This window comes from Enoplosus armatus, chromosome 18, assembly GCF_043641665.1.
Source record: "Enoplosus armatus isolate fEnoArm2 chromosome 18, fEnoArm2.hap1, whole genome shotgun sequence".
NCBI classification, from domain to species: domain Eukaryota; kingdom Metazoa; phylum Chordata; class Actinopteri; order Centrarchiformes; family Enoplosidae; genus Enoplosus; species Enoplosus armatus.
Genome location: NC_092197.1, coordinates 10,389,666 through 10,415,039, shown reverse-complemented (window position 1 = coordinate 10,415,039; position 25,374 = coordinate 10,389,666). Strand labels below are relative to the sequence as shown.

The window sequence follows — 25,374 nt, the reverse complement described above, 5'->3', positions numbered from 1 at the left end:
CTGTTGTATCCTGTTTGCTAGAGCAGTTTCTTGCAAATGCTCTAAAGTAAATTTACAAATGAAGTGTTTTTGAAGTATTTTCATCACATTCTCTCAGGGCTTTATGAACCTGAATCTGGACCTGCCATCTGAAACCAACTTCAATGTCCTTGCAGCAGGATCACTATCATATTCTCATTACCCATTCCCCAACTTAATAACCGTGTTTAATATCCCTGCTCAATATGATAATCCTTCCTTATCTTTCCTCCACGTAGGTAGGTGGAGGTATTAAACAGAGGGAGACAACAGTAGCGTGGAGGGACAAATGTAGCTTATTTCGTGTTGGGGCAGCAGCTACATCTTTGCAGGAGCAGCAACGCTATTCAAACTCAAGCACTAGTCACCCCTTATTGTGACACACCAACACAAAGATTTCTCATTCCGCCTCCCACATCTCATCTGCTGGCTATGCCTACACACACGCATTAACAATTCATTCAAAATGACACACTGAAAAACATCATTAATGCTTACAAACACATTTCATTTCTGCTGCATGACCTTTCGCAAACACAGAGAGACAAAAAGAATGGATGCACACATGCAACCTGTGGTGTATTTACCTTGAGCGCGTCCTGCGTGTCATCCAGGCAGTAGACTCTGATGTGATACTCCATGGCAGGGCAGGTGACGGGGCCGAAAATGGCTAGTTTGAGGCGCTTGGTGGTTGCAGCGCTGAGAGGTTGGCCCACGAGACAGTAGGTACCCAGCGTCTCTGTCAGGATGTGGCAGGCCTCGTCATCCATTTGGATGTAGCACGGCGTGGTGAAATTTTCCTCTCCTACCACCACCACATCCTACGGTGTGGACAGGAGGAAAGAAAAAGTGACACAAGTGTGGGAGGTAATAGGCTAAAAAAAACTAAACAGAAATAGTCAACCGTTTCATAATTGTGTTACCTGTGGTAGTGTTTGCAGTTGGAAAAATACCATTAGAAGAGAGAACAAAATACAACATGATTAATGGCATGTCATTCTGGCTCTGTCCCACCTAAGTTTGCTTACATGTTTTCATTTGCCAAAGTATAGCTATTAATAGTTTGAGTTCACAGTTGTTTCAGTGTCTGCAAGACACATTCATCAAACTCATATTCTTCTACATCTAATTTAATGTTTTTCATATCTGGAAGTGGGACTATTCAACCTAAAGCACTACAAAATACATTTTCTATAGCCGGAACAGCAAGCTGAGTTTTCATTTCATTTTCATTTTCACTGAGTCATTTGAACGATGGCCTACACTTTTGTACATAATACAGTGTACCAAATATGTGTAGCCATTACATTAGAAGCAGAAAAAACTGTTCCAGTTTACTAACTTACATCTTTTGAAACTAAAAAAAGTTTATTCAGTTTCTGTTCTTGCGAGAAATTGATCTATAGTGCATTTGCGTGTTTGTAAAAACAGTGTACTTAAACTTCATTTGTCACATTTGAAATTACTAAATTGCTCAGGGGAGCTGGCCTGTGGCATGGTGTTCAATAAGAATGTGGATAAAATCATTATTAACATCCACAACATTCTCACTTGAAACTTTCACTTGCATGACAAACATTTTTGTTGGAAGCAGAGACGTGAAGAACTGGCTTTTCTAGTTTTCTGCTCAATTTATTTATCATTTTTTACACAGAACATTTCGATTCTGGTTAATTGTAACTGAACTGAATTTAAATGTCATTTTAATGGGGAAAGTACAATCAAGGGTCATGGCCTTTTCACGTAAGCTGTGTCCTTTTAGATATTATATTTTACGCAAGTGTGTATTACTAATGTCTGACGCCCTGCCATTATGCATGTGAGGTAATGGAAGATTGAGTATCCAGACCATTTGTAGTTCACCCCTGTAACAGCACTAATGCCTGGACATATTTCTCTTTCATTAAGACTGTCTGGTCTGAGGACGCTCATGTGGCCCTCTCTCTCAATCTTTCACCCTCTCTCTTGATCTCTCTTGATCTTGGCGTCTCTCTCTCTCTCTCTCTCTCTCTGTCTTTCTCTCGCTAATCCAAACACTCCTGTGAGCAGCACATTGGCATTAATTCAGCCTATTATGAGAGACAGAAGAGGAATTACAGTATTTTATTGTGAGCTAGGCCGTTTAACAGCAGTATTATGGCTGATCATTAGACTCTTTAACTGCTCCTGGGGGGATGGCACTGGGGCTTCCTTATTGGGGGGATAATTAGAACACACAGTGGAAAAGTAGGCTTTTGCTTCATACATATGTGTGCAGGCACAAACAATCAAACATACAAACACACACACAGCCACACACAGCATAATATATTCACACATTTTTGACATCATCAGCGGAGATTTCTTTTTTAGAGGCGAGGGAGGATAAATCTTTGTAGGAGAGTCACTGAAGCAGAAAGCCCCACATGTTCCTCATTATATGACCTGCTGTCTTCATCATCATCACAACACGTTTCCACAATGACACTGTGTATGTGTGTGTGCACGCTCCGATGGGGGAGGGGTTCAGCGTCGTGGATGCCAATAGAACTGATTATTCTCACTGGGTGGTGATGACTATATATATATAAATATCCGTGGATTACTTCGTCAGGAGGAGCTCATCTCTCCTGTTTCTACTGCGGTGATGAATACACGTTTTGACAGAGCATGTCATATAAAGCAATATTTCCCACATGCAGCACGGAGGCTGGCCTCAGTGGGAAGAGAAGTTCATATAAAGGAAGCTGCCATCACCTTGGATATTACCATCTGCATTTCAGACAGGTCAGAGATGTAATCAATAGCAAGTGTGGAATCGCCACGGGGGATCCTGTTATGACCAGACACGTCATCAGATCCTCCAAAAGAATATATATATATAATATAATATAATGCATATATCCCCTTGCCTCCCACCCTACCCCAATGTCAGACTGAAGATTTCGCCTTTGATCAATAGTTATTTCTTCCTTAAAATTACTCAGTTTACACTGAGCTATATTGGCTCCCCCCAAGTAATTCATCAATGTCACAAAGGCATGTGGGGCCAGTCTGCCAATTTTTTTTCAGCTCCATAAGTCATATCATCACATCAGCAGTGGAGATTGTGCACAGTCTTCCTGAAAACTATGTTATTCAAGCCACTACTCAATAACGTGCTGACAGAGGGCTGCATATTGGATAGAGGCTGTTGCTAAGTAGTTGGATTTTCAATATGTGACTGGCCTGTACAGTATGCCTGCACAGACTCCAACTAGTGCCTCGGCATTTCCCCAAATATAGACTAAAATCCAAATTCTTAAGAGAAAGAAACATTTCCATGCTCTGTACCTTTCTACAGCTTTTCTTTTTGCTTGCTGTGCTAGGCCCTGCTGCTGCACAAACGCTTATGGTTCGGTTTTATATTTTGATATACTTTAAAAAGGCCTCAGCACACTCCTGCCTGTGAGAGTTCATTAAAAACCACATGGAAGGAAAACTTATCCAGACATGACAGGTAAGAAAAATACTTTTATAACTCCCTACAACAAGGTCCGCCGTATTATTATCTGAGGTGTACAACTGATGACAACTGGACCATTTCTAACAAGTTTAATACAGAGGAGCATAGTTTCTCTACAAATGACCCGGACTGATTGGACTTTCTGTGTGTGTGTGTGTGTGTGTGTGTGTGTGTGTGTGTGAGACACGGTGAGAGAGAGATTGTGTATGTGACAGAGTTCCCCTCAGCAATCCAACACATCATCATCAGCACTGTTAATGATGGAGCTTGGAGGCACAGGGTTTCCAAAAACACAAACACAGCACACACACACATACACACACACACAAAACGACAGACACAAACAGAAATAGGCATTCGTAAAGGTACAAGCACAAACAGTCTGGGGAGAAAACAGTCCCTGCCCGCTCTCTGCTATCAGAGGTTTAGTATTTCAGCACCTGGTTGCAACAGGGATTCGCACTGAGTGCTGAGCTGCACAAACAAAGCAGGGGAAGTTGATCCCCTTCACCTCCTCCATGCTATCTATCATCCCATGCCATTTCATAATTTTGTTTTTCACAATACCTCTCCTCTTTGCTCTTTGCTGAGTAGAAATTTCAACACACCAAATGCAATGTGGGTAATTTAATGGGTAGATCACATCTGTGAATCTTATTTTAGGTGGCAAACGTATCATTTTAATACTTCACATGGCTGCCAAAAGCACATTTTCAAACTTGACCATGATGCCAGACATTAGAGAGTACTGTTGCACAGTTCATGCATCCCACATCTCACCTCCCACTGGTTCTGCTGCGAATGGCTCTTGAGCTGGATCAGCCAATCCTGTTGGCCGTCACACACGGCACAGTGGTGCATGGTGATGATGACGGGCCGTGTCAACAAGGCCCCGGGGGGCCCACAGCTCACCACTGGGCCCAGCACTGTTTGGCCATCTTCCACCGAGGGCCTGGAGGTGCACAGAGAATAACACACATACAAACACACACACACACACGCACACACACACACATGCTGTTTAGTGGCGATGTGACAGCAGTCTCGGTGCATGGGTGACATGGCGGAGCTGACAGGGGTAAACACAGCTCTGGGGCATTGATGTGGCAGGCAGCACTGCGTACCTCATGTTGTCCTTCCTCTGAACCGTCACATACATCTCATACACTCTGCCCTGAGGAATGGCCCCTGCTGGAATAAGCAGACTCACCCCTGGGGAGCACAAAAAACAGGGACACATATGAGTTGTGAGTTGTGAGGTAGACCGACAGAGTCTTCACAACTATTTGTGCTGTCAATGCCTGTCATGATTGTGTTTGTGTGACATCAGACCAGCATAAACTAAAATATTTGTATTACATATGTATATTTACATAGTGAATCACATCTCAGCTACAAACTCACCCACAGGATTTACAGTATGCTTAGCGCTCTACCTTTTACATATAAAAGTAAAATATTAACCATTTTCCTTTAATGGACATTTTAATGCATTACTGCCATTACTGCACCAGTAAAGAGCAACTAAAGCCCCTGTGAAAAGTGGTAATTATTTTTCTTGGAGAAGTATAGTAATAATCGCAGTTCCTCTCAGTCCCACATATAAAAACTATGGCCCTTTACTGCCTTCTCGTATGGCATCAGGAAATGATGTGACATTTCATTTCTAAAATCAATGATCTCTCTACTCTTCATAACATTCTCATATTGCTGCAGCCAGCATGATTTACATTTTTCCATCTCAGATTGATTTGATATGATGTCCTGTCCGATGTGTTTTTTAGGACACTACCCCCCTCCCACATTCCCTCATGCACACACGCACGCAAGCAAACACACACACACACACACACACACACACACACACACACACACACACACACACACACACTTTTCCTCTCTCTGGAGGGGGTTTCTCAGATAGCTCATTGATTTCCCATGTCCTTGTACTGAACTTTTCAAAAGGTGACAGACGGCTTCTCTTGCTAGCTAGCAAGGCAATCACAACTCTGCCACAGGGACGTCTCGCACACTGCCACTCTCCCTAACAGCAAAGCTTCAAAGAGATGGGGAAATGCATTTTAAGATGCAAAATACCAAACAGCCACACTGACAGTGCCACAAAATATTTCATTACCCAGACACACGAACAGATCAAATATCAAATGTGCTCCTTCCTCTCCCTCTGCCTATGTAACATGATGAGGTGGCTGGGCACAACCAGCAGCTGAGAACATTTTTACAGGAATCAAAACGAAAAAAGAAAAAGTCAAGAAACTTGAGAAGTCGGTGTATCCTTTAATGTCTCCGCAAGTTTGTCTATGCCTGTCAACATGCATCTGTGGCATGTTACAAACAGCCCACATGTGTTTGAAGTGAGGACAGCATGGCTAATGTAAGTTGCCTGAAACAGTACACCTCCACGTCAGGACTTCAAGTGCACACACCTAAGGTATCCATCAGCCCATGTCATACTGTGTGCAGTCAATGCACTGACAGGTTACATATGGTTTGGCATATTATTTCAAAGCCACATCTGTGTGTGTAAAGGTTATCCTGGTAAAGGTGGTAAGGTATAATACAGGCAGCTCTGATCTCACACACCCAGAACACAATTTACACAACATTTCACTCCATTGTAATGGTTAGTTTGTTGAGCATTTTTAAAGATTTATACTCTTTATTATTACTTTTGGCACATTTCACCATGTGTATTGATAAATGTGATGCTGTAATTACTATTGTAAATCATTATTTACTGACTGATGGAGCAAGTCAATAGGTGACATTCAAATTCAAAATCAAATCAAATCATTCTGCATCACAGATTAGCCATAAGCCACGCCATAAGGCACACCTAAATTACTGTATGCATGTTCTGTGTTAAGGTGGATTTGAAATGAAATGGTATCAGTACTTCCTTTAATGAGATGTATTTCTTGTTGAAACAGACCAGTGAGACGTCAATCTTGAAGCGATAGTTAGACATTTTGGGAAATTATTTGCTTTCTAACAGAGAGTTGATGAGGTGATCGATGGCACTCTCAGATCTGCTAAATCGCTAAATATGAAGTTACAGTCAGCAGCCAGCTATCTTAGCTTAACATAAAGACTGAAAATGAGGAAACTGCCTGGCTCTGTCTGAAGGTAACAAAATCTACGAGCCAGCCAATCTAAAGCTCAGTAATTAACATGTTACTTGTTTGTTTAATCTGTATAAAAACCAAAAAAAACAAAAAGTGTAAAAATTACAGGTTGCAGTTTTGTGGGGGGTAACTGTATGCACCGGATGATTTCTTGGCCAGCTGCAGTGACTTCCTAGAGTCACTGTCAGGTTGCCAGGCAACCAGCAGAGACACCAGGAAGCTACTGCGCCTGGCGAAGAAATAGTCTGGAGTTTCAAGTGCTCATTTCATGGGATCTTTTAACATTTTGGGCTGAGAACACCATCATCATCAGCCTATTGTGAATGAATGAAGAGTGGCCCGTTAGTACAGTCCACATCTGGCTATACAGTGGAGAGTTTATCTTTTCAGTATGCACACAAGTGCACACACACACACACAAACAATCACATATTCTCACATGCAGATACACAAACTGAGAGCTTATAAAGCATCTGAAAGGAGAGGCACTGAGTAAATGAAAACACGCAGCTCTAATCAAAACAGACAAAAGACAGCTAATATGTTTTAAGATGAACTATGACAGGATTTGCTGGAAGCAGCAGATCTCTCTCTCATCAATCAGAACTCATTTATTCCTTTGTTACGCTGTTTATCGCTGCATATTTTTAAATATGCAACAGATTTTGCCTCGTTGAAAATATCAATATGCACTGATATTTACACAAATGTGAAAACAGTTCCTCTCATTATTTTGGTATAATACCTGAGTTGGGCACAATGAGATGTCCCCCCTGGGAGCTGAAGGAGCCCAGTGCGGTGCAGGATGGATCCCTGGTGCGGAGCAACGTCTGGGTCTGTGTGCGACGGCCCATCGTGCTGTCACTGTTGTCTAGAAGGCAGTGCGGTAGCTTAGGTGACAGTTTGGAGGAAAGTTCCCCACCCAGGTCATCCTGTGGAGTCACTAAGCCTGAGGAGTTGTACACCTTAATCTTCAGGTTGGGAAGAGGGTCCAGCAGAGGGGAATTGGTCATGGGGATTTTGTCAGCCACATCATGGAGGGCATAGACAGGGCCGCGGTACATGGCGGCCGCTGATGTCAGGTCAGGGGGCGCTGTTAAGAGATCAGCTGGAAAAGAAAAGAAAGTGACATCAGTGAAGCAGAGTAAATGTCTTTAAAAGAAGAATTGTGGTCATCATATACTCTTTCCAACTGTGAATGTGGAGAGCTGGTAACTTGAAGAACCAAAATAACCACGAGGAAATTAAGTGTTGGCAGCAATCAGCAAGACTGCCGCCTGGCTTTACTCGTTTGTTTTTTCACTCATTAGGGAAGTCCACTTCACCACCAAGAAACATTACTCAGTCAAGAGAAGTTCAAGGCGCAGCTGTGATTCATGAGTAACAGATGGCATCACTAACACTCGGTTTACCCGGTAGGTACGAGGATGAATGTTCAATAGCTGGGCTGAGTGGGTGGAGCAATGGCAGTGGGAGCTCTCTGTCATCCAGCTCCTCCACTGCCTTCACCCCCTCACTGTTTTCCAACATTACAAAGTTTATAAATGAGACAGCTATCAACGAAAGTCACAAAAGTTGTAAAAAACAGACAAGATAGATGGCCGGAGTACAGTGGTTGTAGTAGTATTAGTAGTTGTAGTCTTTTGCATGTCCTGACTGGAGCCTGAAAAACAGGAGTCCAAAGCAAAACTTAAGTTATAGGATTTTTTTAAAGGAAGCCAACCTGTTGAGCTACACACTAGTCATAATGCAACAGGCCTCAAGTGGATGAACTGATGGCATTGTCAGTCAGACTGGTTTTGATTTGCTTATTGATCACTGATCCTGTCTTCTGTCATCTTTTTATTGGTTTGGAGCAGGATTAGCAGATTTATGTGGGACGACGACAGAAAGAGCAAATTTAGGGCATCTATCCTTCTGCATTGTTCAGTATTTCAAATCTTACTTTCCTGTCTCTGTTGTCTGTTTCTGTCCTCCTCTTTTTTTCCCATTTTTTCTTTTTCCTGTTCCCAAAACCTCCAACTGACTATTTACAACACAATTCCTCTGATCTGTCTGCGTCCCTGCTGTCCTCTTGTCAAGCTCACTGCCAACTGTCCCCACCCCTGCGGCCTTACTTTTAAGTCCTGCGTCACCAGCCCAAGTCTAATTATAGTTTAATATGCGACATACAGACTGGCCTTATTATGCCTTAATGAAGGGGCATAGTTTGGCCTCCCATCACAGCGACAAGCATTTTAATAGTTTCATCACCTCGCCTGCACAAACATGCTGTCTGCTGTCTGAATTTCTCTCACAAGCTCACTGCTTGTCTACAGTCAAAAGGGCACATTTACATTCACATCGTCACTAACACTAACATGTGTTGCCAGAGCAGCTGAGTCAAACATATCTCACCAGGTTAATGCTATGGGTTGCTAATGTAAGCCATTCCCAATGCCTGACAACACAGATGTGCTCTCTAGGGCAGCGTATTGAAGCTCAATACTTTTTTTTGGCACCAGCTGAAACCTGTCTGTTGTACAGAGTATAGACAACTGTCAAATACCGAAAGCTAGGATCGATTTGTTGTCTTGTTTACTTATGCTCCAGTCAGATGTTTACTTATTTTGCTAATTTAAGAATATTTTTATGTAGGCAAAGTGTAGCACATTAACATGTTTTTCAAACTTGGCTTTGTTAAATGAACATAAGGGCTTTTTGAAAACATGATTGTGTTTCTTTAAGTAAGATGACGAAGATAGTTACCAGGTGATGTAAAAGACAAAAATCATGTACGCATTTAAAAAACAAGACATAAAACATGTGCACTCAGACACACACTCACACACACAAAAACAAACACATATATCTCTCCTGTGCCCCACCTTTACGGGCGGTCTTAATGCTGACTGGCTGGAAGCCTCCATTGAGGGCGGAGGAATCGATGATGTCGGAGTCGAAGTCGCGGTGGTTCTTCCTGTAGATGAAGAGCGCCACGACGACAGAGATAACCAGGCACATGATCACCGCTATGACAATACCCACATACAGAGCTACATCATCTGTACTGGGGGCCACTGGAGGAGGAGGAGGAGGAGGAGGAGGAAGAAGAGGAGGAGAGGGGGTGTTGGGGAAGAGAGACAAAAGACAGAGAGAAAAATAGTCTTTTGAAATCTCATAAGTTCACATCAACGGCGTTAAGCTTTCTTTCTTAATATGCAGGTGTTGTGATGAAGCCATTATCAGCAGACTAATATCCTGGTTTAAGATTGAGCCGGATATTAATAAACATCTACTGGGAAATAAATGCGTACAGTATATCTCCTGTCTTTTATTGTGGTTAATGCTGGCCCTCTGTGGCAAATACTCTCTTAATTGTCAAAAGTGAAAAGGGATAATGATTCATGTCCTGAGAGTGACGCACACCTTTCAGCTTTGCCATCTAACATTCAATCCTGGCTGATGTTATAAAGTGAAGGGCACAGAAATATCTCTTACTCACAAAGAAATCTGCTAAACATATGAAAGAGTCATGACTTGTGTGTCCAAGTCACAGATTTATCATATGAAGCCATATGTGTTGTGTGTGAGAGGGGGTTATATACACCATGCATCGTAAAGATAATAAGAAACAAGAAAACAACGATAATGATGATAAACTCGCACAACGGCTCATTTAATAAGGACGGCTGCTCCAGTGCAGCCCAATGACACACTGTCCTAACAAGCAGGCTCAGAAGCGAGATCAAAAGTCCTGAAGACGGAGATATAGATGTTTTCATCTTCAAATTACCGTGCTCTGTGTTGGAGTTCAGAGTCTGTCTCCATCTTTGTTCTTACACACTGCAGATAAGATCTAGACATAGCTTGCATTTCTCAAATTGTCTTTCATCTCTGTCTCCCTTCCAGAGTCTTTCTGTCCACTTTCCAGCTGGAGAAACCTCTGTGATTAGTAGGCCTGGCATGGATATAGTGCCTGTTAGAAACGCAGACTCAGACAGGCACGCATTACAGATCAGACCTTCTAATGGATGCCTACTGACAGTCTGAACTCTCTGTGGTGTTTGGTAAAGAATGTCCTTCACTGTCACCAAGTTGACAAATGGGGGGAAAACTCTTCTTTAAAGGTAGTGAAATGCCAGAAGGCATGTGTGAGCCTGTATGTGTGCATTGTTCGACGTGTGAATACACACTGTACATGTCAGGTGGCTGTACAAAAAGTCAAAGACCAAAATATATAAATGCATGTTATTAGTTGTTATAAGAGAGAAATTTCTGTTTTTGAGAAAATTTGAGTATGCAAATGTCACAGAATCTGCACCAGTAGATGGCAGCATCAGCCACAGATCCACGCACAGCTCTTTCAGGGCATGCACGATGGCCGAGCATTTGTGTAAATTAGCCTCATGTGTCTCAGGCATACAGATGGCACTCAATCTGTGTCTCTTGTGTTCTCTTGCACAAAGGAGGAGAGAGGAGTAGAGGGAGAAAAGCAAGACAAGGGAGTGCTTTTGTGACATTGAAAGCCATAAGTTGTGTTTTTTGTTTTTTTTATCACATCCTTGGTCTCCAAGAGTAAAAGTGCGTAGCTTCTTTTTCTCTAGTTATGACTTGATGTTTAATTACGTATATGGATAAATTGGTTTTTACAAGTACACCATACAACAGTTAGTCAGTCAAAAACCCATTATATTTCATACAAAAAGACTATCTGTTGAAATGAAATTGGGTACGACCTTCACTAGGGCATTCCCTCACAGTTTAAACATAGTGATTAAAAAAAGGAGTTCTTTTCTTTAGGTTAGGATGTTCTGGATGGCCCAATTAAAGAGAAGAGGGGATCTGATACTGTAGTTATTTCAAAGACTTTATTTCTCTCAGTCCCCAGGAAGTAAATGTGTGGCCTGGCCCTCTCTATTCAGCCTTAACTGAGACATCACATTAAAGAGGAGTGTCAAGATATATCCTCATATATGTTAGGCCTCTAATCCTTCCTCTAGCACAGACATGAACAGAAAACAGAGCAGGGAGGCTATGATGAAAGTCTTAAAATGTAATTTCACTGTGCTCCCTCTGCCAAGCTTCCCTGCAGTTATTTAACATATATCCCCTCAGTCGAACAATTTCCCATCCACGCTTTGATGATAAAGGCAGCAACCTGCTAAGTGTACGCATTAAAATGTATCACTTAGATTAATACATTCCTTTGAACATGAGCCATTGTCGGAAAGGGAAAAAGTACAAGAAATGGAAATGAAAGGGATTATTGAACACTCCATTCTGTGTGAGGATGCAGAGATTTACAGAGGGAGCCTGAGACACAGAGAGAGAAACATATTCAAGATATACACAGAGAAAGATAGTAGGTTAATTTCTTTGCCAGACCCGGCGCCTGAGCTGCCGGCAGGGCAAAGTGTCCGGCTGAAGTTCATGAGGAGCAACAGGGTAAAGGGCAGTGTCAGCTCTGAGTTAGAGAATGGCAACATGGCTGTGAACATGCAGCTGGCAAGCAGAGGCACGTTATGAGAAAGGGCAGAAGGAAAATCAAAAAAGGAAAAGCCCTGAGGTGGTTATCTGTAAAAAACAGAATAGCAGTAATGAAACCTAGACGGACATGAAAGAACTTCCTGTTTTATGTTGTTAGTGCAAAAATACCACTTATAAGACGTTGCTGTTTGCAAAAAAAAATTTCTTATGATTTATCTGGGACTATTTCTTATGCACAACCTGCCAATAAAGATTAGAGACAACGACAGACATGATGATGAATGTAAAAATAATGTTAAAAAAATGTGGGAAAAAAAAAACAATAACTCACATGAATTTCCAAAATCACTCTTGTCTTTTGCCTCAGAAGACTTCTGATATAAGGAACCTTGAAGAAGAGGAAGGGATTGTGAGTGGGAGAGAGAGAGACGGGGAGGTAAGGAGGGGTGGGGTGGGGGAAGGGGGAAGATGAAGAGAGAGCGATGATGAAAATCAAATTTAAGCCAACAGAAAAACAAACTCAACAAATGAGACAGCAACAAACTCATGAGTAGGAGTGATGACACGAGGAGGCGATCTTTCTTGATTTGGCCCCTCCTCTCCAGATCTGTGTATAGAGTATAGAGATGGATGAGAGGAGTGGGGGGGGGGCATGGAGGTTCTGTGAGGGAGTGGCATGATCCATCAACTTGGCTTAGTGCCTCAGTAGCAGCAGGACTGTTGCTGGCAGGTGAGTGGGGAATGGAGGGGCTGATAAAGTGTGGGCTCCAACAGAGTCAATAGAACCAGCAGCCTTGCATCTGTCACTGGAAGGTGGATGGAGAGGGTAGTGCACGGGATAAAAGGAACGATTATGTTAGGGAAGCAGGAAATGGAAAAAAGGTTGAAGGACAGAGATTTGGAGAAAAATCCACATAGATGGCTTTTGGCCCCAACTGGGGCTTTTGGTAGGCTTTGTTGTGGGCAGGTTATATGTTGAAGTGAAGTGGAGAGCAGAGTAGGATGGCAGGCAGGGATAGTGCACAAGTACACGTAATATTCAGTCTCCCTGGGACATCCGTAAACAACTATACAAACAATGAAGTCCTTATTGGAGAGGGAGAGAGCCACAGGCAGACAAGTGGACCGACAGGAAAATCAATGGCTTGATAGATGGGGCTGGTGTGTACATGTAATCAGGCAACGGGGAGGCCGGGCTGGAGCAGGGGGAGGTGACTGTCAGGGTCAGTCTAACTGATGGCCCATTTGAACCCATCCTGTAGAGTTTCTGTTCATCCGTCCGTCTACAGTACAGCCAGAGTAAAAGCATGCTTCAGTGGGTGGGCTCTAAAGGAAACCTAAGAGCCCCAGACAGACAAAGATTATTCTTTACTGACAACATAGAGCTGGGGAGGAAGGGGGACTCATAGTACAGGAAATCATTGTCTGTGTTTTAGCCATTATTTTCTTGAATATGGCAGATTTCCAACTTCAGAGATGGATACTGTCCTCTGGCAAAACTGATGTCATCATTAGCTAAAGGTTAACGTCTGGCTGGAGAATCTATATTAATTGAAAGGTATTATTAAGATATTTATTCACATTTAATCAAAACTTTTCAACCACCAATATAGCGTAAATAACCATGTTCTCGGAAGGCGCTGTAGTGATTTTCCAGTCTCTGGTGTTTGATAGCAATAAAGCGTTTGCCCTTGCTGGAGTGTGCGCTCCCCTTTCTCCACATCAATATGTCAAGAAAATGTCATGTCTGAGATCAGGGTTACCAAAGGCTTGGAAAACAACATCAGAATCAAGGAAGACAGACCACGGAGGGAGCGCAAAGCAGAGATTTAGACAGGCCAGCCTCAGTGAACTGTGAAAACTATACTCTTGTGTTAGAATTGGGAAGTTCTATCTGAACGAGCAGAGTGCAACCTCTCTAGATCAATCTGCAGATGCTTAACTTTGTTAAATCCAACCTCCAAACTCCCTGACAGTCTAAATGTGATAAACAAGGTACAAAGTAAATTATAACGCAACTCTTTCCTTTTTGACTCAGGTCAGTTGTGTTTCTACAGTGTGAAGCTATGGAGGCTGAGCATCACAAGTTCTATTTCCAGCTCATATCAAATTCCTTTGCCAGATTTCTGCGATGGATTGCAATTGAAATGATTTAAATAAATTCAAACAACAGAAAATAAGATCAAGCTGCAACGGAATCCAGAGACACGTGTTTGCTCAGATCCCAGCCCGGCGCTGGAGGGAGCAGATCAGCGGTCTGAGGTGAGTTCGGATTGCACACAACTTCCATTCCCAATCATATTTGCCATAATGTGAGCTTTTAGATAATGGGCCGTTCTCCTAAACGCTAGTGGAAATGGTCATTAGCATTGACATAAGTGGCTTCACCCTCTTAGCTTCCAAAAAAATCAATCCCTGAAATGATCCTAAATCTATATCATTATGGCTTTATATTCTCTGCAAACTGGCCATCAATCTACAGAGAACTAATGCTTCTGAGATAGGCGGAGTCACAGAGGGCGTGCAGTGGGGAGGGAAGTGTGGGGTGAACATATGTTGAACGCAGAGGGAAATAAAAAAGAGGAATAAGACAAATAAGAGTAGGTCTTCTTGTAGATTGCTCCCTGATGTTTCTATACACTGTGACCTTGGCTATAACATCAGCTAATGCATTCCTCTAATGCTAACATTAAATGAGATCACTGAACACTGAAGTCATGGCTTCCTGTCAGTCCTCAGTGCCTATGGACATACAGTGCAGTACTGGATGTGTTTACTTTAGACAGAGACAAGCTGATCCATCAGCCAGCTGCGTCTAAAGATGCATATTGACCGCCAATGTGACGTCAACCATAACCTATGCTACATCATGTCGACACCATACTGCAGGTAGCAGTTTACAACCCCATGGTGCAGCAAAATCTCAGAAAAAAACATCTCAGTTGCACACAGTGACGGCCAGCTGTATCAAATTCTAGACATCCAGGAGCCGAGCCTCTGTGACATTATTAGTGTCACAATCACCATCTGTAGTAGGTTATACACACGATGGAGGCATCTGTGACAGTGTGTGGGTTTAACACCTTCAAAGGTGTTTATTGGAGAGGATTTTTATGAAACTAGACAAGAAAGAAACTTTAACTCAGTTACCGTGCAGTCTTTCCAGCTATCTCTTTTCTCATGCTCTCTCCCTCTGTTATTATAGGCACAGAAAATAGGGCAAAGACTGTTTTAGTAGATGAAGTTCAAGGTATCTAATACTTTACCCTGTAGCTTCTTAACACTGCAGTAAACACACATACACTCACACACGCACACGCGTGCATCAGAGCAACTGCAGCATGATTCTAATCTGTGAATGTATTCTAAGAGAGAGGCAGCAGGATTTTTGGCTCAACTAAACTGCGTAGCTGTTTTTAACTTACTGGAATAAAGAGAAGCAGAAAACAGTTTGCTGCCTGCAGAAAAATATCTGGCTGCACCACAAACTGGCTTTTTTTGTCAGCAACAAAACAGTAAAACCAATAGAAGAATTGTGATTTATGAGAAAGAAATGCTGGTGCATCCTGGAGCCTTTTGCGTACTTCGAAATAATTGTAAGAGTAGATTATTACGTACAATACTTGCTCACTTCCCAACTCAACATGTAATTGCCAGCTCAGGAAAAGGAGCAAGTCTACACTTGTGCCACTTTGTGGCCTTGTGTTTCCTCTCATTGGACCTAAGGAATCCAGAGTTAAATTAAGGTAGTAATCAAAGGAGCTTGGTAGTTGCGACCCCCCCTTATGTAATTACAATATAATCACTTATTATTATTTTAAATATAACTTCCAAATGCTTAGCCTGTGACAAGGATAATTACTTTAGCCTCCCCATGTGGCCAAATCTTTTTTTAACATATACTTATATTTGCAGCAGCGCTGACACAGGAAAAGATGCGCAGTTGTTTCTGCTTTTATGTCATTTTCATCCAACAGCTTTTGTGTATTATGCATGTGCAAACAAAGAGATTGAGCGCAGAAAGAAAGGCGTTTTAGTATGTCTTATTGTTTATGTATGAGTGAAACAGAGTGAGCGAGAGACAGGGTGAGAGTGCTATGTGGGGATGTGAAACACAGCGTGGTGATGAAAGCGCAGAGTGAAACTCATGGTCAAAGGGTGAAGAAATTCTTTTGGTTGGCAGGTCAGAGAGAGTAGCAGAGGATTAGTCGGGTACTCACTCTGCATGCACAGCCCATCGGTGCAGTTCTTGGACTGGAGCACCATGCCCTCACAGTCCTTTCCCCCGTTTTTGGGTGCCGGAGCGCCGCATTCTCTCCTCCTCCAGTGGGTGCACTCTGTCCCACAGGTGGACCACTTACTCCACTCTGTCCACAGGCCATCCACTACCACACAACAGACAGGAAAGACCAGGGTAGAGTGAATGAAATGGCAAATGAGAAGACAAACAAGTGCATGAGTGGGTGAGTGGGTACGTGATTGAGACAGCGGGAGATATGTGGGAGAGAGACACACGTAAGGGTGGAGGCACAAACAGAGCGAAATATGCAAACACAGAAGTTATATTCTATGTATTCAGTTTTTGTGCACCTATGCCCTTTCCACCCACTACTAAGTGGGTGTATTGTAATTTCATGCCATACCTGGGCAGAGAGGATTACACGCCAGCTTCTGGATGCCTTGCCCTTCACAGATGGCTCCGCCGTTGAGCGGGGCTGGGTTGGTACAGCTGCGTGTGCGTTTCTGGTAACCACGGCCACAGCGGCTGTTACACACTGACCACTCGGTCCATGTCGACCATCCACCATTCACTGGAACACATGGTAATTAAACACATTAAAATGTCACTCAGACTGATTCCTGTTTGCTCAGCTCATCCTTAATGAAATGGTCATTCATATAGCATTTTCAAAAGCAAGTTACAAAGTGCTTTGCAAGGAGGACAGAAAATGCATGGCTTGGGGTGAAATAAAATGTATGTAAAATAAGACGAAATAACACAAATTAAATCAAAAATACAAATGCAGTAAAAGCATAGGGAGACACAGAAACAAAAACATTACATTTGGATTTGATTAGGTTTGTCTTCAGTGTGACCTATCAGTACATCATTAACTGAAATCCCTTGAGTCTTGGATGCACGGCCATTTGCCCATTGCAAAATGTATATATGCGTTTTGACCCTGAAACCTCTGGGTCATTACTTTGCCATGCAGCCAGACAGTAAATTCTGGTCAGATTGCAGCATTTTCCATTCACTGATTCCTCCTAATGCCTCTCTTCCCTCTCTCATCCATCTCTGTCAGTGACTAAATCCAGTGCAGAGTGACACCAGGGCTTGTGGCTGAGAACAAGTCTGTGGCATTTGAGATGGTGGAACTGGGCCCCTTGGAGTCGCCGACTTTCAACTGTGACATGCTTATGAGTGAAGCCCAAAATATTGGACTCTAGGGGAAGACTGCCAAAGCCCCACATTTCTTTACTGTCTGCTTTCTTTCCTCCGTGGATTATGGATCTATCTTCTCTCTCCCTCTTTCTCTCTGTCTCTTTCCCTTTTTTTTCTTTTGTTGCCAGCTTGTGCTCCTGTTTCCAGTGTCCTTGTGGCGGGTTGGGCTGGAAACCACTGGGCTAAAAACACGCTGCCTGTCCTTCTCACTTTTTCATCACTAGTGTCAGACACAACTCTCCCTTATCCTTTGGGTCTCCCACACTCTTTCATAGGGGAGTATCTTTGCTTACACATACAGCACAACTGTGTATAAATGTGAGTATCCCATTTTGGATAAAGGAGTAAGGACAGCACACATGGATGGGGTGGCTTGTTGTACTTTCTCTCAAGGATGAGCTGACATTAAAGCAGTTTTTCAACACTTAGGCCTAATAGACTGCGTTAGTGCCAGGAAAGCCTTGCAGAGGCAGCGACCCTTGTCCCTGAAATCTGCAATCTTGGATTTACAATTTGTGTTTCTACATGTCGCTTACATTGATCCCCACTGTAACTGTAACTAAAGTAGATAAACAAAACAATAAGGATGCTAAAAATACTATACCTCCAGTGATTAGTGATAAGGAAATATCATATAGATTTAAAATTGAACCCTGGTGAAAGTATCAGTTTCAAGCATCTCTTCACTTTTGTCTTGCGTGTGTGTATCCATCCATATGCATGCAACACCTCTTCATTCAGTCTGAATATGCACCGCCCACAGCAGGCGTTGAAGTTCAATTTCGCAGCCATGCTGTGCAATAACAGTCGTGTTAGTTGATGTTAGGGAGATGGTGGGTGAGTCGGTGTGAAACCACAGCGGGGGTTTCTTTAAGTATGGCTCAGCCACATCAGCACCTTGCTCGCAGTTCAGAAAATCACAAATCTTCCGTTCTTTGCACTTTGCATTCTTTCCTTCCGGCAGGAACAAAATGAGCGAATGTTACACGCCGCAGGAGAGAGGGATTCGCTTTATGCAGAGTGACTTTGAAATTTGTTTTATTTTGAGTTGAGCCGTATGAATTCAACACTTTTCCTCTGCACAAGTGTCTAACTTTGTTGATCTCTCGTGTGGCCAGTAATGAGGATGACAGTTTTCAGGTCAGGAGATGTGAGACTGATGTTGGATCTCATTGACTGTGTTGCTCAGTGTTAAGATAGTAGTTAGTACCATAGACGATAACTGTGGCGGTGGTGCTGCGTCTCTTGGCCACGATGTTCTTCGCCACACAGGTGTAGTTGGCAGTGTCAGAGAGGCGGGCCTGTTTGATGATCAGGTTGTGGTCGATGGTGATGTAGAAGTTTCTGTCATCTGCAGGATCTATAACCTCCTCGTTCTTTAACCACTCCACCTGAGAAGAAGAAGAAGAAGAAGAAGAAGAAGGGAGCACAATATGAAAAAAAAGGAGAACGGACCGCTCAGAGACAACAGGAAAGCATTTTAAACAGAAGCTGTGAGAGATGATGTAAGACAGGTTGACCTCATTAAATTGTGGAAAAATCACAGCAAAGTGTTTAAACATCGATAGTTTTTCTTGTCTCCGCCTAACCTCTCAAATAGCAGTGAGTCCCGGGATTAGAGCACAATTGTTTACGTCTCGGAGGTCCTGCTACAAAAAGTCAATATCTATCACGCGCTTTTTATTCTCCCCCTAGAACAAAGCACCAGACAGCATAGAAAAGAAAACTCTCCACAATTCCTGAAGCTGAGAGGCTCTCTGACCTTTCCTTATGAGTTTCATTTCTCTAAATGATACTGATATTGAACTCCTGGCGTTATCACAGAGCAGGGGACCATTTGGAGTCTTTATTTGGCTGTAAATCACCAAATCCTTTCTATCTTCAAGGTTTGGGAAAGAATAGCATGTGCTGCCTCACACTGTGCAGCCACTTTGATTCAAAATATTTCCTGGTTCTCTGGTTTTCTTCAAAGACGCTGTCCAGTGAGGAGGAGGCCTGGCAAATAGTGAACTTCCTGTGTATTGTGATATCCCATGAGGAGCAGGGCCTGATAAGAGATAAGACACTAAGGAGCAGTACAGGCGAAGATAAGCGGGATGTTTATAAAGGGTCTATCTTGTGAGAGATAAAGCATCTAAAAGAAAAGTGGGGCAATAACCTGAAATAAGGCCTGCCAAGACAAAACAGTCTGTGGGCACACTGTTGTTGTTGGAAGCAACACAGAAACGGCATGTAGTGGTGCAGAGACGTACAACACATTGGCCATTGTTGTAAGACCAGCACTGTTAGAACTTTCTCAGAAATGTAAGATGGGCTGATTGTGACATGTACTGGGTTACATGCATCACCAGCTTCACTAGTATCTATGTTTGCTTGAGATGACAGATATCAAAGATGCCATCAGCTTCACAACTCAGCCAGGCTGCCTGCTCTCTTATCCAGTGGGAACACATTAGAGAGGCTAAGAAGACAATATTTTCAATACTTCACTTCACAATTATTTCACACTTAACCTCTTCCAACCCAGCCCTCCTTCAAATCACAGCAGCTCATAAGACACCTATCCCTATGACAAACTTACATCTGAACAAACGCCGGATGCAAACTTAATATCAGCAAAGCTTTACGGTAAACCTCTGCAAGCGGGATGTATATTCTCTGCTGATTTGGTGCTTATGAGTGTTTTCCTCCATAAACATGTGTCGGCTCAATCAATCTCATGGAGCCAGGAAGGATAGGATTCCCTCGCAAGCCGTCTACTAGCTGAAATTAAACCTCTCTCTCACACAAGCGCAATGCAATAAAGTGCTGCATGACATAAATTGCGATGTATAGGAGATGCATTACATCTGTCAGTCACTCAGGGACTGTTTTTAGACATCATCTTCATTCCTTAACACAGCATTATGAGTGCAGGGAAACTTTTGCCACACAAAAAGAAAAGCATGTTTTTATATTAGCCGTTGATGATTTCATTTAATAAGAAAAACTAAAACTAGATGCGTAATAAAAACAGCTCTATTGTTACACAAGTCACTGAGAACTGCAGTATGAAGACACAAATCTAATCTGTGTTAATAGCAGATGTGCTGGAATAACTGCCTTAGCATCATTTAGGCTGGAAATTAAGTCACTGTGAGTAAATTGCATAAAACTGACAATTGTCATTGTGTGACAATTTCAATCCTTAGGTGTCAGTCGGTCTTATTGTTGTGTACAAATAACGCTTCAAGTTTAAGAACATAGAGGGTGTTTCGATGGTTACTCCAGGAATTTACATGTCCATATATGATTGGTGTAAATAATTTCAGTATTGTGCTATTGAATTGGATTCCGTTTTAATTTCATTACAACTAATCTGTTTTGACATCTGCTGAGGCGGCAGTTAGACATCTGTCATGACTTTTTCAGGACTGGAGCACCAGAAGAATTCCATAATAACTCGCTAACCTGTAGCTTCTGGTGAAAGGATAAAGGTTCTCTTATTATATAAGTAAATAACTCTTGATAATATCTTGATCTCAAAACTGCAACCACTACAATGAAAGCAATGATGAACTATTACCACATCATTATAGATTACAAGGACTGCAGTGATTATAGTGAACGCATCAATGTATTTATTGAAGGGTCACATAGATTTGTGTGTGTGTCTTTTTTTGTGTTACAATATCACCATCAATCTTTAATATTGAATGAAACTAACAAATATGACAAACATGACCAGCGAGAAGGGCCTGTGTGTAAAGAACAAAGATTTGACAGTGATCTGATTGCCATTTTGTGTGTCCTTTGTTTCCTATGTCATGATGAAAAGTGAGGGAACACAAGTCCAATAAAACAAATAAAAATGATGCAAACAAGAGAAACGATGGGTTTTTTGTTGACTTGATAAATATTTTGTCTTTTAGCGCTCACGTCAGTGTGGGCAGAGCAAAGGGCATTCAGAAGTAAAAGGTCTGTTCTTCGAATAGAGATTGACAGCTGATACAAAGAGCTGGTTATTCAATTTTGCGCCAGTCACAGAGGCAGCCTCTCCAAAACGTGCTGCATTCAGATGTCAAGAGCACTTTTATATGAGAAGGTAATTAAAAATTGAACAAAAGAGCTTTTCAGCGCAGATGGGGGTGGGAGGGAGACGAGGGATAGAAAGTGGTAGAAACTCATGTCAGAAGTGGGAACGTGTGTGTGAGAGAGCAAAAGTGAGCAACAGTTCACCCATCATTTATTCTGTAGCGACTATAATTGGGACTCATTAATAAAACCAGAGATGAAAAGGTAAGCCAATCTCTAGACCACACTTGTGAAATGATTTCAAATGATTAAAATTCAGCAGAAGACTACATCTCATATAACACTTGTCCAACTTTCTCCTATGCCAACATACTCAAACATGCACACAGAGATACACAAATTTGCAGACACATGCAAACACACACACACACACACAACACACGCGCTCGCAGCTCGTTAGCATCTGATTGGCAGTGAAACATCCGGAGAGGTAATTGGCACATTTCTTGTCATTAACGAAGGGAAATTGCCACATGTCAGCTGTCATAAAGAGAGGGAGTCTTCCTGTCTGGTCGGAGGCAGCCAAGTGACAGAGAGAGACAGACAGAAACCTAAACCTAGTGAGGGAGAGAAATAGACAGACAAAAAGAAAGACAGGTAGGCGCAAGACAGAGAGGAGGAGATAGATGAGCGAGAAGGAGAGCAGGTGCACATGCAGGAGAGCCACTAGTGTGCCAAGATATATACGATACATCATCACTGAGAGGCAAGGACAGACAAGACAGAATGAAGACAGGGAATGGAGGAAAAAGGTTACAAAGAGGTGACTTTGTCTTGAAGAGGTGAACTCTCTGAATGGGGGGGGGGGGGGGGGGGGGGAGACTAAAGCAAGAGGTAAACAAAAAAGAAAGACATCTGGCTGCGAAGAGACAGCTTTTTCATCTCTTGAGCTCTGGAAAATTCACAGAGCAGGATATAATAGGATGGTATTGAGAAAAATAATAAAGACAGGTTAGAAAAATTAGATGTCAGAGGAGGTGCTGGAGGAGGGAAATCAATGATGTTCATTGTGTTGAATCAGAGACATACAGGTGTATGTGTAGTGTTCCCTGCTGGAACAGGGCATTAGATAATGAGAGACTTTTTATTTACATCTAGTAGTACAGCATAAGGAAGGTCAAGTGCCTATTTTGTGTGATCTTTCAACCACCACACATAACTGATTTTGTCCATTTGGGGGCAGCGGAAACAAGAAGTAAACACAAGAGTGACATCATCACCTTATGAAGTAGTAAAGTTACTTATGTAGACATCCAGCAGATATGGAGGACCATTAGCAGAAAAATATCTGTCTCTTTAGCTGCTGAATGCTCCACTATGTTCACCAGCTAGTTGCTAACTTTGTCTGTCTGCTGTCAGGTGCTGGGCAGGTAGTGTACAGTGTTTTTAAAAAAAACATTTTTACTGAAAATAACTGCTTGCTGCTGCTGAAAACAATGGCTGATGTGAGTGGAGAGATTTAACCAAAGCTGTAAGTAATCAAGATCGAGTAGCACATTTAACCTTCAGGTCTTTTGAGGGACCCATCATGGTGGTCTACGTCTTTATCCAGGTCCTGAATTAGGACACAGCTTCAGTGTCTTTCCACTGTCACTTCTTCTCCCACTATCAAACATAACAGGCTGCAGACCTGGGGATGTTTCTGTGCTCTGCCAGTTGTGCCAGCACAACACTAATTAGCCCAATATACAGAACACACTGTATACAATCCACTCACTTGTTAAGAACCAGTGCAAGGCAAAACCATTCATTACTCATTGCTGTTGTGTCAGAAATAGAACGTACAGCAGAGTGTGGGGGTGGAAAGGGGTGTGAAAAGGCAGAACGGGAGGGAAAAAAAATGTTCCACAGAAATGTGCGAGTCTCCTCTACAGAGAAGTAATTATGAGCTCTCCTGCTTCTCCACATGAAGTCTAACTATCTATCCCATGTAATTTATTCATTTCCCTTTTTTCACAGCATCTATCTGCTCCAGGCTTGAATGACACACCTGGAGAATGAGCCACAAAAGGTTACAAACTGATTATTCAATCATTCACTACGAGACAACAAGCCATATGCTCTGCATCTGCCTGCATGACAAGTATGGAAATGTAAGCTGTATAAATATTAACAAGCTGAAATGCACTAAGGTGTGATATCTTGAGATGTGATGGGAAAAATGTTTGTGTGTGTGTGTATGCCTGTATTACTTGCTTGTATCTATATCTGTGTGTGTCTTTGTGAGGGTGTGGGAGGACCTGGAATTGGATGGGGTTGGGCTGAAAACAGAGAGGTGGACTTGGAGAGGTTACTACTGCAGGTGTCCATACAGAAGATGGATCTCTGAGACTGGAGCCAGGAGTGATGACCTTCTCCAGCTCAGTCCGGCCTAAAGCTCGCCACAGTCTTCTGAAGGAGAGTGGCCATGTTCTTGTAGCTCCAAGGACAGACAGACACTTCGCTGCTGCAACACAACTCTCTCTGTTTTCTCTTGCACAGTTCATGTGCCTCGTGAAATATGATAACTAGAATCACTCACCGCCTACTAACTGACAAAGTTGGGGGGAGTTTATGTTTTCACAACTCTCCTTTTGTCTGTCTGTTTGTTAGGTAGGTATCCAACAGAAGAAAAAAAAACAGATTGGTTTAAAATTTGGTGTATAAATCATCCTTGGCCCTAGACACTGTTGATTATGTTTTGATGGTGATGATGTGAGTATGGGATTTCTGCCATTATACTGTACATTTGGTTTTAAACCAAAAATGTTTTTATACATTCACGTGTGGGTGGACATGTACAAGTTGGCTGCAGAGAGGCACAACAATTTTATGTGAAATATTTAATAATAAACTAGTATGAACCATCACTACAGCTGCAGCTTTTGAAAGCTAGAGAACTGTGTGATACACTCTGTGCATGCAGTTCTTGGTCTCCCCGAGTCTCCTCTGGCCTTTTAGAAAAGCTTAGTTGATAACTCCACCAAGGGAGAGGGTTTTTGTGCACTGATAGAGGTCAGAAATCTCTCGGTATACAACACAACCTTCAGGAGCAAGGATAAAAATGCTGGAATCGATTCACAACTCCAGTGCAAACAGCTCAAAAATCATTTTGCGGTGATAAAGAAGCACTTTACCCTTCAAAAAAGAACTCTCTCATTTACGTCTCATTCCCATGTTAAATCAGGTCTGTTGTTGCTTATGTTTTATTGTTTGTTTCTTTTTACTGTTTTCATGGTCTTATTTTTAACAATTATGTTATTGTGAAGCACTTTGTGACCTTGCTCTGTGAAAGGTGCTATACTAAATCAACTTTTCTTACTTACTTAAATAAGAATACCACCTGGCAACCAGCCATTCACCTTCCTGTATACGATTACAGGTTGCATAGAGAAATGTGATTTCTAGCATTTCATGCCCTTTTTGGAAGTGTAAACAAAGAAGCTTTGTTTACCTCAAGGGCTGGGGAGAAAGCTGTGATGGCAGGTGAACCAGTGATTCAAAACACAAAGAATGGCAAGGGGGTTTTCAATAGATAAGTTGGTCTTGTAGCCCATACAATGGATGCAGTATTTTCTTGGTTTTGTTTTCTGGTATCAGTTTAAATCTTTGCATCCCTCCCAAGCAGTGCCTCTCTCTGTCCTACAATGAATAATATTTTCTTTTCTTTCTCAGAGGTGGTCTGATGGAATATATGCACAGAAACCCCCCTACGGTCCAAAATTGTACATTTAAATGTTTGTTAAGGCCTGACCCAT

At 42.3% G+C, this 25,374-nt stretch overlaps 1 protein-coding gene across 1 annotated transcript in view; it reads right to left on the bottom strand.

The window, feature by feature from the left end:
* unc5cb (unc-5 netrin receptor Cb) overlaps positions 1–25,374 on the bottom strand; it is a 104,821-nt gene that overhangs the window by 2,881 nt on the left and 76,566 nt on the right. Inside the window, exons 5-13 of the mRNA XM_070924306.1 lie at positions 18,774–18,954; positions 16,761–16,928; positions 16,338–16,502; positions 12,449–12,505; positions 9,516–9,707; positions 7,394–7,756; positions 4,627–4,714; positions 4,283–4,454; positions 606–839 (exon numbers count right to left, since the gene is read on the bottom strand). Coding sequence (XP_070780407.1) covers positions 606–839; positions 4,283–4,454; positions 4,627–4,714; positions 7,394–7,756; positions 9,516–9,707; positions 12,449–12,505; positions 16,338–16,502; positions 16,761–16,928; positions 18,774–18,954 — 1,620 coding nt within the window. The remainder of the gene's footprint in view (positions 1–605; positions 840–4,282; positions 4,455–4,626; positions 4,715–7,393; positions 7,757–9,515; positions 9,708–12,448; positions 12,506–16,337; positions 16,503–16,760; positions 16,929–18,773; positions 18,955–25,374) is intronic.